Source organism: Bos indicus, chromosome 10, assembly GCF_029378745.1.
Source record: "Bos indicus isolate NIAB-ARS_2022 breed Sahiwal x Tharparkar chromosome 10, NIAB-ARS_B.indTharparkar_mat_pri_1.0, whole genome shotgun sequence".
NCBI classification, from domain to species: domain Eukaryota; kingdom Metazoa; phylum Chordata; class Mammalia; order Artiodactyla; family Bovidae; genus Bos; species Bos indicus.
In genome coordinates this window covers 529064-545189 of record NC_091769.1, presented here as the reverse complement: position 1 = coordinate 545189, position 16126 = coordinate 529064, and the positions used below count along the sequence as shown (strand labels likewise).

The 16126-nt window shown below is 42.3% G+C and overlaps 1 protein-coding gene and 1 long non-coding RNA gene across 4 annotated transcripts in view; one reads left to right on the top strand and one right to left on the bottom strand.

Annotated features, from left to right (window-relative positions):
- The window catches only part of MCC (MCC regulator of WNT signaling pathway), a 526282-nt gene extending 513837 nt beyond the window's left edge, over window positions 1-12445 (bottom strand). For 2 of the 3 annotated variants that reach the window (XM_070796812.1, XM_070796814.1), the window contains exon 1: window positions 12312-12445. In XM_070796812.1, the coding sequence (XP_070652913.1) occupies window positions 12312-12445 (134 nt within the window). Of the gene's footprint in view, window positions 1-4679; window positions 4762-12311 lie in introns of all 3 variants that reach the window. The other variant, XM_070796813.1, reaches the window with a different exon arrangement.
- Window positions 12446-12501: 56 nt separating this feature from the next.
- The window catches only part of LOC139185177 (uncharacterized), a 56962-nt gene continuing 53337 nt past the window's right edge, over window positions 12502-16126 (top strand). The window contains exons 1-2 of the long non-coding RNA XR_011568693.1: window positions 12502-12651; window positions 12825-12915. This is a non-coding gene — a long non-coding RNA (uncharacterized lncRNA). The remainder of the gene's footprint in view (window positions 12652-12824; window positions 12916-16126) is intronic.

Here is a 16126-nt window from a genome sequence, read left to right as displayed (position 1 = left end):
TATCAGGGTCAGTTCACAAGCAAACACCAACAGTTGCCCAACGGGACTAATTTAAATGGCATGCTTTTCTCAAAGAACATGCTACCAACAAAATCCTAAACTAGTACCAGCAGTCCATAAAATAAAAATATTTCAGTCATTACCAAAAAAAAAAAGATTTGTTAAAATCACTTTACAAAAGAAGACTGCTTGAAGAGGTCTGTGTGACTTGCCTAAAGTCATACGACTAGTTAGTTAAAGGGGCACACAACCCCCATCAATGTAGTATACTAGATTGTGTAAAATGCACACAACATGGATGTTCAAATATAAATTCCTCAGCTTCTTTTTTATGAAGCATAGTTGGCTTTACATGATTTACAATGTTGTGTTAAAATGGTATATAACAGTCATTCAGTTATATACATATTCTTTTTCATATTTTTTCCATCATGGTTTATTACAGGATATTGAATATAGTTCCCTGTGCTATAAAGTAGGACCTTGCTTTTTAACTTACACGTAGTGTATATCATCTGAAATGCTGGGCTGGATGACTTACAAGCTGGAATCAAGATTGCCAGAAGTATCAACAACCTCAGATATACAAATGATATCACTCTAATGGCAGAAGACAGAAAGTAAAGATGGACTAAAGAGCCTCTTGATGAGGGTGAAAGAGAAGAGTGAAAAAGCTGGCTTAAACAGTCATCAAGACAGTATGGTACTGGCACAAAGACAGAAATATAGATCAATGGAACAAAATAGAAAGCCCAGAGTTAAATCCACGCACCTATGGACACCTTATCTTTGACAAAAAAGGCAAGAATATACAATGGAGAAAAGACAATCTCTTTAACAAGTGGTGCTGGGAAAACTGGTCAACCACTTGGAAAAGAATGAAACTATAACACTTTCTAACACCATACACAAAAATAAACTCAAAATGGATTAAAGATCTCAACGTAAGATCAGAAACTATAAAACTCCTAGAGGAGAACATAGGCAAAACACTCTCCGACATAAATCACAGCAGGATCTTCTATGACCCACCTCCCAGAATATTGGAAATAAAAGCAAAAATAAACAAATGGGACCTAATTAAACTTAAATGCTTTTGCACAACAAAGGAAACTATAAGCAAGGTGAAAAGACAGCCTTCAGAATGGGAGAAAATAATAGCAAATGAAGCAACTGACAAACAACTAATCTCAAAAATATAAAAGCAACTCTTGCAGCTCAATTTCAGAAAAATAAACGACCCAATCAAAAAATGGGCCAAAGAACTAAATAGACATTTCTCCAAAGAAGACATACAGATGGCTAACAAACACATGAAAAGATCCCCAATATCACTCATTATCAGAAAAATGCAAATCAAAACCACAATGAGGTACCATTTCATGCCAGTCAGAATGGCTGCTATCCAAAAGTCTACAAGCTATAAATGCTGGAGAGGGTGTGGAGAAAAGGGAACCCTCTTACACTGTTGGTGGGAATGCAAACTAGTACAGACACTATGGAGAACAGTGTGGAGATTCCTTAAAAAACTGGAAATAGAACTGCCATATGACCCAGCAATCCCACTGCTGGGCATACACACCGAGGAAACCAGAATTGAAAGAGACACATGTACCCCAATGTTCATTGCAGCACTGTTTATAATAGCCAGGACATGGAAGCAACCTAGATGTCCATCAGCAGATGAATGGATAAGAAAGCTGTGGTACATATACACAATGGAGTATTCAGTTCAGTTCAGTTCAGTTGCTCAGTCGTGTCAGACTCTTTGCGACCCCATGAATCGCAGCATGCCAGGCCTCGCTGTCCATCACCAACTCCCAGAGTTCACCCAGACTCACGTCCATCGAGTCAGTGATGCCATCCAGCCATCTCATCCTCTGTTGTCCCCTTTTCCTCCTGCCCCCAATCCCTCCCAGCATCAGAGTCTTTTCCAATGAGTCAACTCTCTGCATGAGGTGGCCAAAGTACTGGAGTTTCAGCTTTAGCATCATTCCTTCCAAAGAAATCCCAGGGCTGATCTCCTTCAGAATGGACTGGTTGGATCTCCTTGCAGTCCAAGGGACTCTCAAGAGTCTTCTCCAACACCACAGTTCAAAAGCATCAATTCTTTGGTGCTCAGCTTTCTTCACAGTCCAACTCTCACATCCATACATGACCACAGGAAAAACCATAGCCTTGACTAGACGAACCTTTGTTGGCAAATTACTCAGCCATTAAAAAGAATACATTTGAATCAGTTCTAATGAGGTGGATGAATCTGGAGCCTATTATACAGAGTGAAGTAAGCCAGAAAGAAAAACACCAATACAGTATACTAACGCATATATATGGAATTTAGAAAGATGGTAACAGTAACCCTGTATGCGAGACAGCAAAAGAGACACAGATGTATAGAACAGTCTTTTGGACTCTGTGGGAGAGGGAGAGGGTGGGATGATTTGGGAGAATGGCATTGAAAAATGTATAATATCATATAAGAAACGAATCACCAGTCCAGGTTCGATGCAGGATACAGGATGCTTGGGGCTGGTGCACTGGGATGACCCAGAGGGATGGTATGGGGAGGGAGGTGGGAGGAGGGTTCATGATGGGGAACACGTGTATACCTGTGGCGGATTCATGTTGTTGTATAGCAAAACCAATACAATATTGAAAGTAATTAGCATCCAATTAAAATAAATAAATTTATATTAAAAAAGAAGCAAAAAAAATATTATCTTGCAAAAAAAAAAAAAAAGCTGGCTTAAAACTCAACATTCAAAAACTAAGATTGTGTTACCCTTTCCCACCACTTAATGGCAAATAGATGGGAAAAAGTAGAAGCGGTGACAGATTTTATTTTCTTGGGCTCCAAAATCACTGCAGATGGTGACTGCAGCCATGATATTAAAAGACACTTGCTCCTTGGAAGAAAAGCTGTGACAAATCTAAACAGTGTATTAAAAAGCAGAGACATTACTTGGCCAACAAAGTCTGTATATTCAAAAATATGGTTTTTCCAGTAGTCAGGTATGGATGTGAGAGCTGGACCATAAAGAAGGCTGAGAACTGAAGAACTGATGTCTTTGAACTGTGGTGCTAAAGACTCTTGAGGTCCCTTGGACTGCAAGGAGATCCAACCAATCCATCCTAAAGGAAACCAGTCTTGAATATTCATTGGAAGGACTGATGCTGAACCTGAAGCTCCAATACTTTAGCCAACTCATTGGAAAAGACCTTGATGTTGGGAAAGATAGAAGACAAAAGGAGAAGAGGGCATCAGTGGATGCAACGGTTAGATAGCATCATCAACTCAATGGACATGAACCTGAGCAAACTTTGGGAGATACTGAAGGACAGGGAAGCCTGGCATGCTGCAGTCCATGGGGTTGCAAAGAATCAGGCGCAATTTAGCAACTCAATAATAACAACAAATACAGTATTAATAGTTGGTATCTGCAAAATCCCAACCTCCTAATTTATCCCTCCCTGACCCCCTTTTCCCTTGGTAATCATATATCTGTTTTCTTCGTGAGTCTGTTTCTGTTTTATAAATAAGTTTATTTGTATCATATTTTAGATTCCACATATAAATGATATCATATGGTATTTGTTTTCTTCTTTCTGACTTACTTCACTTAGTATGACAATCTCTAGGCTCATCCATGTAGCTACAAATGGCATTGTTTCCTTCTTTTCTGTGGCTAAATAATATTCCATTGTATACATATGCCATGTCTGCTTTATCCACGCATCTGGTAATGGAAACTTAGGTTCTCATCTTCTTCTAAGTTGGACAAAACCTAATAATATTTTTCTAAATATTCTAAAGTGTTTGAAATGACCATTACACATGAACAGTTTTATGCATTTGATCAATATTTAATAAGTTTCTATTACATGCTAGGCACTGAGTCTATAAAGACAAAAGACAAGAAACGTATATAGGCTTTGCCTTGACTGTGGGGAGCAAAGAATTGGAAACAGTGGGAATACCACACGTGAGCGGTGCTGGCCTAGGAGTGTGTGTAAGGCCCTGAGACACGAGAGAAAGTCTCCAGAGAGCAAGAGCTGCGTGAGAACTAAGTCTAGAAAAAGTGAGAAGGTGGTCATCACACAGACGAGGACAGGGGGAAGAGCACTTAGAGAAGGAGCTGCAAGTGCAAAGCACTGACGCTGGAACAGCTGGGTGTGCTGGAGAAGGCAGTGTGAACAGTCATGTCGAAGGCGGTACAGTGACCGTTCCAGAAGGCCCAGGGGCTTCTCCTCAAACAGCCCAAGGAGCAGTCTCAACTTATCTGCACGGAACAGGCAACTGTTGAGAACTTTATGAAGCGCTGCCTGCTCAGTTTTATGTTATATTGATAGAGAGATGACTTTAATGTCCATGTAAAGTGGCCTGGAGGAGCAAAGCGGCAGGTTATGACACCAGGAGAATAATTCTAGTGAGAGATGAAGGGACTTCGGAAATCAAGAAGGGGGAGGGAGACGAGCAGTACTGATTTTTCCCTTTGCTTATGATAAATATAAAAACTGCTTACATGTTTTTAGAGGAGTAAATATTTCCCCAACAATATTATCACAATGATTTCCACTCTGCTTAACACGAGGTACACTCAGGTTAGGGCTTCCCCTGTGGCTCAGCGGTAAAGAATCCACGAACAATGCAGGAGATGCAGGAGACGCGGGTTCAATACCTGGGTCAGGAAGATCCCCTGGAGGCAGGCATGGCCACCCATTCCAGTATTCTTGCCTGGAGAATCCCATGGACAGAGGAGCCTGGAGGGATGCAGTCAATGTGGTCACAAAGAGTTGAACACGACTGAAGCAAGTGGGCATGCACACACACTCAAGTTAAGACTCTACAGTATATAAAACAGTCAAAGTAAAAATCTTGCCTTAAAGCACTAACCTCTAATGTAGAATATTCTGTTAAGCTTATCAGTCTCACACTAAACACACTCCTGATTTTTTGTAAATAAGTGAAAAATTCTGACATTTAAAGGAAACGTAGTCACACTTTTACAAAAATGCCCTCCATAGGCTATCTACGTTTTTACCTCCTTCATCTGTATCACAAATATATGTGTGTTGAACTTTTAAATAATAGACAACAGGTGTCTTAATCTGTGACACTTGCCATACTGTTTCATAAATGCCCAATTAACACCAACATCAAATCTGAGATGCATTTTCAAGTATCTTCTACATTGGGATGTGAATATTTAAAAAATTAAACAAAGAGCTCATCTAGCTATTCTGCCTAGAATTTTCCAAGCAGAAGTTTCACAGCGAAATTTTCAACTGAGGGCTACACTTAAACTCAGCTAACAACTGTCACATCAGACAAACAAATTTAACACTTACTGGTCCACCTAGCAATTGGTTCCATTTACATTTTCACTCTGTTAAGGGAACAGGGATCCAAATATTTGAACAATGAATAGGTCCAGAAAGTCCTTCTGCCTACCAACTCTTTTTCTCCCATCAGTTAGAGTCATCAATAATCAATTGCACGACTTCAGTAATTACTTATTTACATATTTAAACTGACATTTTGAAATGACAGTGAGAAGCTGACAATTAACTATTCTCTAAGGAAATGCCCTTTCTCTCTATATGGTTTCTACTCTGGGACTGACACTTAGAGAGGTTTTCAATTTACCAAACAATGGAGAGTCTCCCCAGCTGAGACCCCCATGTAAATTTATTCAGAATGCAAATAACCTCAACTTCTGTACCAAGAATTTAAATGCCATCCCCACTGATGCTAAGAAGCCAGTTTTAAAATGAAAATTCATCTGCACCATAGACCTTGGATAAATTAAACAGGAAATAACTGTAAGGCTTTAAGGGTTTTAATAGGTTTTCTTGTGATAGCTGTGCAGCATTTATGGGGGGAAGAAAAGTCGTTAAGGAAAGGCCACCAGGTGCATTCTTTTTCCTCAGAGGCTCTGTTATCTTGGCTCTCTGTCTTAAAATAGAGATGGTAAACTCCTGATGCAAGAATCAAATGAGGTAAGGTTTAGAACAATTGATTGTAAACTATAAAAGCTTCTATAAACATTTGCTATTATTACTTTAGATGTTCACTAACCTGGCTACTCCAAATTAAAAAACTATAAAACAAAGGGCTGGTGGAAAAAAACAAAACTGTCCTGAAAAATATATTTACTAAAAGTGCATGTGAACAAACTGACCTATAGATTCAATGCAATCCCAATGAAACATCTCAGCTGCCTGTGTTGAAGAAATTGACAAGCTGATCCTAAAATGTATAAGGGAACTTAGAGGACTAAGAATAGCCAACCTTAAAAAGAGAAGAACAAAACTGGAGGATTCATACTTCTCAATTTGAAAACTTAAAACAAAGCAACAGTTATCAGAATAGTGTGGTACTGGTATACGGATGGCACACCCACAGACAGAGAAGAACTGGGAGTCGAGAAATGAACGTTTATGTTTATGGTCAATTGGTTGGTGATAAGAGAGTCAAGAAAATAGCAAAGAATAGTCTTTTCAACAAATGGTACTTGAACAACTTGATAGCCACATGTAAAAAAATGAACTTGGATCCTTCTTCACACCATACACAAAAATAAACTCAAAATGGATCACAAATCTAATGTAAGAACAAAACCTATAAAACTCTTAGAAGAAAATAGGAGTATATCTTTGTGACTGTGGATTACCCAAAACTTTCTTAGATATGACACCAAAACACAAGCAACTAAAGGTTACATAGTGTATGATTCCATTTACATGAAATATCCATAACAGGCAAATCTATAGAGACAGAAAGTAGATTAATGGTCGCCTAGAGCTGGGGAGGTTGGGGGGAGTGAAACAGGGGAGTACTGACATCATAACAATATTAAATCTTCCTAACCAAGAACACAAGATGCTTTTCCTTTTAGCCAATCATTTTTAATTTTACTAGAGGAATGTTATGATGTAGATATGTCATCAGGAAAACAGAAATGATACTCCTTAGTTATGGGATGTGCATATGTGCTCAGCCACTTCAGTCATGTCTGACTCTTTGTGACCCCATGGACTGTAGCCTGCCAGGCTCCTCTGCCCATGGGATTTTTCCAACCAAGAATACTGGAGTTAGTTGCCATGCCCCCCTCCAGGGGATCTTCCTGACCCAGGGATTGAATCCACATCTCCTGCATTGCAGGCAGATTCCTTATCCACTGAGCCACCTGGGAAGCCCAGTTATGGGGTACTGGATGATTTTGATTTGATTTGATTATATATTTTCCAAATTTTCAGCAACAAAAATATCTTTTATATAACTAGGAAGAAGTTATTTTTAAAGGAAAACATATAATAAAATATACTTACATTTAAAGTATCTCATAAACAAGGAAAATGCCTGAAAGATTTTTCAATATACATGACATACCACTGTTTATTCTTGGTTATTTATTCATCAGAATTTACTGATTGAGGGCTATATGGCAAATACTGTGCTAGATCCTGAGTGTACAGTTGATAAAACATGATTCTGTCCCTCATGAAGGCTATATTTAGTGGGAGAATGACAATAAATTGGCAAACAAAGCAATAAACAAATGCAATTACAAGCTGAAAAGGGTTCTTTGGAAGAAAGCCATTGGTATTATGATGGAGAATAATGCTGGGGTAGAGATGACTCACTTCATTTATTATTTTCTTATTTTGGTGACACCACTCAACTGGTAGGATCTTAGTTCCCTAACCAGGCATTGAACCCAAGCCCTCGGCAGTGAAAGCAGAGTCCTAGCCACTGGACCCCCAGAGAAGTCCCTAACTCACTTTGATACAGTGGTCATGGAAGCTCTCTCAAAGGCAATAAAGTCTGAGCTGAGGTTTGAAGACTAAGCCTAAATGAAACCGACGGTTTATGATATTTGTCAAAATGTGCAACATAAACAGTTTCTTAAGCTGAAGGATAAAGACAAAAACCTTAGAATTCCAAAGGGAAATTAATGTCAGCCAGTAGAGTAAAACCACCATCTCCAATCACAGGATATCTAGGGACTGCAAAACTCAATACCAGAAAGTGTGGCGTGAAGTCATCGTGAGGTTACTGAAGGCGCCAGCAGAGCCTGCAGCGGTCACCGTGCAGCCCAAACCCCTCCATCTTCAAGCTGTGGCTTGGCTCTACCTCATGGCAGTTTAAGTATCTATGGGAATGATTCTGGATTCCCCTGGAAGCCTCGGAGTTCCTGGGCAGCAACAACAATTCCAGGAATCTCCAGTTAGATAATATCTTTTTTTGTCAGTTTGATGGGGAAGGCTGGGCCTAGAGGATATTTAAGACACAAAGCCCTAACTTTTTATCTCCCTTCTTCCTGAAAATGGTATGCCTTGACATGTCCCCAGGGCCTCAGGCTCTCTTCTCCTTATCCCTTCTCTGAACCCAATACCTCCAGTTCACTCCTCTTTGAAGATGAGGGCTAGGGTAAAGGACTGGAGCCAATACAGTTGAATTTGGGTTAATATGGGGAGTTTTATTACATGTATTGGTTGCCACTTGCCTACCCAATATCCATTTCTCACTCTTAATAACCAAATGGATAACATGCTTCCTTAAACTCTACTGCATGTAAAGTTTGACCAACATTACGTCAATTAAGGGATCTGGGAAAGTTGTACAGGCATCATCCACTTCAGCTTCCTCTTACACTTTTCTCCCCAGAACTTGGAGATGAAGCTGGAGACACAGCAATCATTTTAGGACTGTGAGATAACCATGAAGATGAATGCTCCATGTGAAGAATGGTGATACAGAAGACAGAAAGAAGCTACGCATTGATCCCATTATGGAGCTGCTGCCTAAGCCTGGCCAGCCCACCTCCAGACTTCTAGGTATTACAGTCAACCCTTATTTGATTTATATATTCTATTACGTACAGCCCAAATGAAATCCTAACAGATACAGCTATTGATGTTAGCACAAACTTCATATCTTTTAAAGAATTCAAGGTTTTAATTTAGAAAGCCTAACTCTCAAATTTAATATAAGAGAAAATTCACAGCATTCCACACCTTACCACACACTATAGAGAGGTCAGTAAAGTCATTAAACAGTGGCAGCACGAAGAAGTCACACTGGAAATGGAGTCATTTTCATTAACCTCATTCCTCCAGCATACCAAATAAACATGTGCTCCAGGAAAACTGTGCTTGCTGTGTAAAGACACTTCTGGACAATGTCTTTGCTTCCTCCTCTCAATGAAATTGCCACCCTGAACTCCTCCTATATGGAAATTCTGTGACAGCCTAAAAATAACTGCCCACAGCTAAAGTTTTGGCTCTGCAATACGTGAATCGTGAACCGTGAACTTCCAGGTGTTCCAGCTGGTTTTAGAAAAGGCAGAGGAACCAGAGATCAAATTGCCAGCATCTGCTGGATCATCAAAAAAGCAAAAGAGTTCCAGAAAAACATCTATTTCTGCTTTATTGACTATGCCAAAGCCTTTGACTGTGTAGATCACAATAAACTGTGGAAAATTCTGAAAGAGATGGGAATACCAGACCACCTGACCTGCCTCTTGAGAAACCTATATGCAGGTCAGGAAGCAACAGTTAGAACTGGACATGGAACAGCAGACTGGTTCCAAATAGGAAAAGGAGTACGTCAAGGCTGTATATTGTCACCCTGCTTATTTAACTTCTATGTAGGTACATCATGAGAAATGCTGGACTGGAAGAAGCACAAGCTGGAATCAAGATTGCTGGGAGAAATATCAATAACCTCAGATATGCAGATGATACCACCCTTATGGCAGAAAGTGAAGGGGAACTAAAAAGCCTCTTGATGAAAGTGAAAGAGGAGAGTGAAAAAGTTGGCTTAAAGCTCACCATTCAGAAAACGAAGATCATGGCATCTGGTCCCATCAGTTCATGGGAAATAGATGGGGAAACAGTGGAAACAGTGTCAGACTTTAGTTTTGGGGGCTCCAAAATCATTGCAGATGGTGATTGCAACCATGAAATTAAAAGACGCTTACTCCTTGAAAGGAAAATCATGACCAACCTAGACAGTATATTAAAAAGCAGAGAGATAATACTTTGTCAACAAAGGTCCATCTAGTCAAGGCTACGATTTTTCCAGTAGTCATGTATGGATGTGAGAGTTGGACTATAAATAAAGCTGAGTGCCAAAGAATTGATGCTTTTGATCTGTGGTGTTGGAGAAGACTCTTGAGAGTCCCTGGACTGCAAGGGGATCCAACCAGTCCATCCTAAAGGAGCCCAGTTCTGGGTGTTCATTGGAAGGACTGATGTTGAAGCTGAAACTCCAATACTTTGGCTACCTGATGCAAAGAGCTGACTCATTTGAAAAGACCCCGATGCTGGGAAAGATTGAGGGCAGGAGGAGAAGGGGATGACAGAGGATGAGACAGTTGGATATCATCACGACTCAATGGACATGAGTTTGGGTAAACTCCGGGAGTTGGTGATGGACAGGGAGGCCTGGCGAGCTGCAGTTCATGGGGTCGCAAAGATTCGGACACTACTGAGCAACTGAACTGAACTGAACCACTACTGAACATACCTTCCAACTTTCAAGCAGATATATTAAAGTGATGTAGCTCAAAGGATAAAGTTTTTTCCAACTTTTACTCCAGTGAATTTCTACCTCCCTCTAAAATTCCTTCTTTAACATCATGCCCTTATAATGCTTCACCTTCCAAAACAAAGTTCTCAAGCAAAATTCGTTATCCTTCAGGGTCCACACAGACCCCATTCAAAATAATATGAACATTTATATAGAAAGTGTATTTAAGATAAAGTAACAATATTAATAATATTAAAGGAAAGGAAGGAGAGAATTTCGATCGTTTTCTATATGCACTCTTGCCCATATGAAATTAATATTTTTTTGCATTCTAACATGAAGAATGCAGATAGCTTATATTATTGCAAATGAGATAATGCCCTTTCAGGTAAGGAAATAACAACAACAAAAAAACTAAACTATATGATGAAATTTTTTTATTCTGGAACCCAAAAAGGGAAAGACTTCCAGATGAAAATATATACAAGGTCACCTGGAGTTACATATTTCTTTCATTTCAGGACATAATTACTCCATAAAGTGTTCTGATATCTTTCTAATGTTTTCCAATGAAACTTCAAAAAAGTAATAAAATTCAGCTAGGAATTGTCATAATTGAGTCAAGTCCGAAAGAATTTTGTCTTTTTTTCCCCATACGTCTAATCACCTGTTTCAGAGATTTTTTCTTTTTTAATTTGGGGGTGGGGAGGGATCTCCTACTCTCTTTCTCTGTGTAAGCAAGTACAATCAGTAGGAGGCACCCTGGGATTTTCAGAGTATCTTCACCATCACCAAGACAAAGGCTTAAAAAAAAAAAAAAAAAGTAGCACACAATTTAGGCTGCCTACCCCTTTGAAGGCAATTCAAATTTCGGCGCGTACAGGCTTCAGCGCCCAGTGTCGACCTTACATATAAGCATTCTGGAAGACGTTAAGATTGCCTTCCTCACCATCAGTGTGGCAGAGTAATTATTTTGCCAAGCCTCGCCGCTTGATGTTGCAATACCGCCCCTGCAGGGGAGCTGGAAGCCAGCACAGCGAGGATTTGAAGTGATCACGCAGAGGCGCCCCGAGGCCCCTCGAGAGGCTCACCTGGTTAGAGCCCTGAGCAGGGATAGGGAGTAGGGTCTATATTCCAGCCTCACCTCTCAGCCCCCACTTTGCGCCTGAACGCTTCGCTCCCCTCAGGCTAGGAGGTTTAGATCAGTACTGAGCGGCAAACTATTAATAGGCTCACTTTGGGGGCTCCGAAGTTTGGAACTCAGGGTCTCTGTGGCACACGAAAGTTTTTCACAGCTTGTTTTTCTGCTCAGCTCTGTCGCTGAGCGTGCATCCCTCTCCCGGTGCGGTCCCGGGTCTGTCCGCCGAGCAACCGGAGAAGACCGCTGCCCGGTGGCCACAGCGTCTTGACACCCTAAGGCTGCAGGGCAGCCTCTTCTACCTGGGCAAGCAGCCAGCACTCGTCTCCCCAGAGGCAGGAGCGCTCCCAGTCCCGGGGGAGGATCCGCATCCGAAAGAGAGGTCTCCCTGTGCCCAGACAAAGGCAGCGCTGGGGAAAGTTGCACCAACCGGCACCTCCAGAAGACGAGTTGAGCAGCTAGCTCCTCGGCCTCCGTGGCCGAGCCGGCGACGCGCTCTCAGAGTCGCGGGCAACTTTTCCCGTGAGCTTCGGAGCAACTTGGGGGAAGTTGGGGGCGAGGGGGCAGAGGAGGGATCTCGAGCAGCGCGGAGAGGCGGGTCGCGCCCCGGCCCGTCCCGCGGACCTCCCCGAGTACCTGCTGATGTAGCCGTCGCCGTCGCCGTCGCAGGTCTGGAAGAGGCGCCGCATCCTCTCCTCCTCGCCGGTGCTCGACGTGTCACTGCTGCTGCTCCCGCCGCTGGCGCTCCCCGGCGCCGCCGCCGCCGCCATCACGCGCCCGCCTCCGGCTCGGGAGGCGGAGGACGTGCGGCAGCGGGAGGAACCCGCCGGCGCGCACGGCGCTGGCCGCTCCCGGCCCCAGCCTGACTGACGACGGAGCATGCCCAGTGGCCGCCGGAGCGCTCCGGGCGAGGGATTCCACCGCTCCGGGTTTTGTTCGGGCTGGGAAAATGGGCGCTCTGCAATCGCTGGAGCAGGTACCTCAGGGGAGAGGGAGGAGGGGGAGATGGCTCGTGGAGGTAGGGAGCTGGGGATGGTGACGGGCGGGGGGCGGGGGCGGGGTCCTGGGCAGGGGGATGAAAGTCTTGGTTTGATGCAATCTGCCCAGAGTATGGTGGTGGGACTTTAAGTTCAGTTTTGTTTTCCCCAGGTCAGGTGGTCCAGCCTGGGCCTTTGAGGTCGTTATCTTCTTTTTCCAGGCCCGAAGACTCCTTCATTCCCAGCCCAGGTGCTACACCTAGGTGAGTGAGTGAACCCTCAGAGTGTGCTAGCCAGCCCTGGTCGCTGCAACTACATGGGAGACCCTGAGCAATAACTGTCTAACTGAACCTAGGCAACCCCCAGAGATACTAAAAGGGTTGTTGTTTTAGGGCATAAGTTTTGAGGTGGTTTGTCATGCCACAATAGTGAAAGTGAGAATCGCTCATTCGTATCCAACTCTTTGCCACCCCATGAACTATACAGTCCATGGAATTCTCCAGACCAGAATACAGGAGTGGGTAGCCTTTCCCTTCTCGAGGGTATCTTCCCAACCCAGGGGTCCAACCCAGGTCTCCCGCATTGCGGGCAGATTCTTTACCAGCTGAGTCACAAGGGAAGCCCAAGAATACTGGAGTGGGTAGCCTATCCCTTCTCCAGGGGGAGGGTCTTCCTGACCCAGGAATCGAAGCCGCGTCTCCTACATTGCAGGTGGATTCTTTACCAACTGAGCTATCAGGGAAGCCATGCCACAACAGATAATGAAACACATCCATTGGCCTTGAGTCTGTCTGCCAGGTCAGAAGGAAGATGTCTATCCTCTTCTCTCCTGCCTCTACGCCATTCACCACCTATTCCTACTTTAGTTCTTTTTAATTTTGTACATTCCCAGTATTTCAGAGCACTTATAATCTTATGATGAAGTCTTTTCTCATCTGAGAAAAGTCTTGTTAATATATCCAATAATGTTTTCTTAAAAGATGGTGTTGGCGATACAGATATTCCTGTCTACTTGTCTCTAATGCCCAATTTTCAATAAATAAATATTTTAAATCCTTATTTTTCCAATTTTTCATAGAATAAAACTTTTATTATTGCCTGACAAGGAACAGTCAGACACCAGTTGTTACCTTCAAATTCTCCTAGAGAGTTGATAATGGGTGGGGGGGTGGGGTGGGGAGGATAATGCACTCTTATAAATATGCATAAAGGTTCTGGAAACCCAAACAGGTTTCCAGGATCTGAGCAGATCTCTTCCTAACCACACCCCATTGATACAGAAAGTGGAGTGTAAACCTCAACTGGTTATATCTCAAAGCAAAGAATGTTTTTCTCCTGAGAGAACACATGCATGACAGCTCTGGGAGGTTTAAATTTAAATCATCTTGAATTAAATCTGAACACTTAAAAAGTGGATCTTGACACATTTCCTAAACAACCTTCCTTCATGCTTGAGTAACTCAGAAATGGCTGAACAGATAGGTTCAACTTTCCAGAAAAGAATTTGCTTCTGAGCTAATATGAAGCATATGAAATTTCAGCTGAAAAGGTTACTAGGAGAGGGAGAAACTTGTAAGACATTGAAAATGGAGATGCAGTATGAACATAAAGATGATAAATGTAAAGTAGGAGCTTGGAATGAGAGTGATACCCATAACCATAAATCTAACAGTACTGGTTATGTCATAATTTCAAAGGTTTTATGTATTTATCTGCGATGAGTGCATAGCTCAACATTGCTGTTCTTATCCAGTTTTTTCCCTTCTCAGTTTCCTCTTGGTTATAATAATATTTCATATTTATGTAGAATATATCAAAAGACACTGTTTGTATTACAAGATATACTGTCTTCCATGTCTAATGTTGCCAGTTAAAATGACTAAAAGTGCGGCACTGTGCAAACTTGATTATTGGGTACTTGCTCTTCCAAATTCTGTTTACTTGAACTACACACTAGAGGTGGATTGAGGACCCCTATGGCAACCTCTCCCGACCTTTCTTTCACATGTTTTTTTGAGCCCAGCTAAGTTCCCTGTCCCTCAAGAAGCCTTCCATCGCCTCTCAGGTCACACTGATCTCTCAGAGCTCTCCTAGGGTGAAGCACACATTTTGACAGCAGACTCATGTAGCTTAATGGTGACTCGCCTTCCCACCCAGAGTATCAGCTAGAACAGTGGAGTAGAGTTGAGGAAGTTTGATTCTCTTTCATCGAGCCCTTATTACAGATCAGTAATCATATTTAAATACTTTAATGCTACCTGGTAGGGGAAAGTATTTTTCATTCCTACTTAGGGGGAAGGGAATGGTAAGTGAGGGGGAGTTAAAGCCAAAAAGTTTAAGTAATGTGACCAAGTAAAGGTGCTGGAATTGAACTCATATCTTCCTGTCAAGCTCATGTTCTTCATATTTACTTCACATTGTGTTACTATCAGGGCCAGGGCAATTCGTGTTAGGCATTATACTTTTTGAGTGACACTGAAAGTGATAAAATTTACCTTTATATATTTGTTGTTCATATATTTACAATCATATGGGATGTTAATATGAGCTGTTGCCATCTGTCCCAGGTTGGTTTTCTGGGGAGCAGACTCCAAGACAGAGTTCCACATGAAGAATGCTTACTTGGAAAAGCCCTTGGTGCCCCAACATGTGTGGAAAGGAGATGAAGGGAGCAGTGTAGAAAGAGGGAGAAGTCCTACTATGCTGCAGCCCCAGAGCAGCCTGTCTGACCTCACAGAAAGCTCTGGTGCTAAGACAGCCTGTGTTGCTTCCATACTGTACTTGTCTTAGTCTCTCAGTTGTGTCCGACTCTTTGTGACCCATGGACTGTAGCCTGCCAGGCTACTTTGTCCATGGGATTCTCCAGGCAAGAATACTGGAGTGGGTTGCCATGCCCTCCTCCAGGGGGTCTTCCCAACCCAGGGATCAAACTCAGGTCTCCCACATTGCAGCTGGATTCTTTACCATCTGAGCCACTAGGGAAGCTCAAGATTACTGGAATGTGTAGCCTATCCCTTCTCCAGGGTATCTTCCTAACCCAGACATTGAACAGGGGTCTCCTACATTGCAGGTGGATTCTTTACCAGCTGAGCTACCAAGGAAACCCTACTTCCCTATTAACTGTTGTAACAAATTATCATAAACTTATTTCTTAAGCAGCACTAATTTACTATCTTACAGTTCTGAGGGTCAGAAATTTGAAATAAGTCTCACTGAGCTAAAACAAAAGCATCAGCAGGGCCACATGCCTTATGCAGGTTCTAGCAAAGAGTCCATTTGCTTACCTTTTCTAGCTTATTCTCTTTCTCCATAGCCAAGAGCTCCTTTTATTATGTTCATCATTCATTCTGTCTTCCAAGCCAGAAATCCCAAGTCCTTACCTCCCTCTGCCCCTCACTTCCCACCACATCCTGCTGAATCTGCCTCCTTAATGCCTCCTCGAATTAAACTTTTTCCTCCATCCCCATTACCACA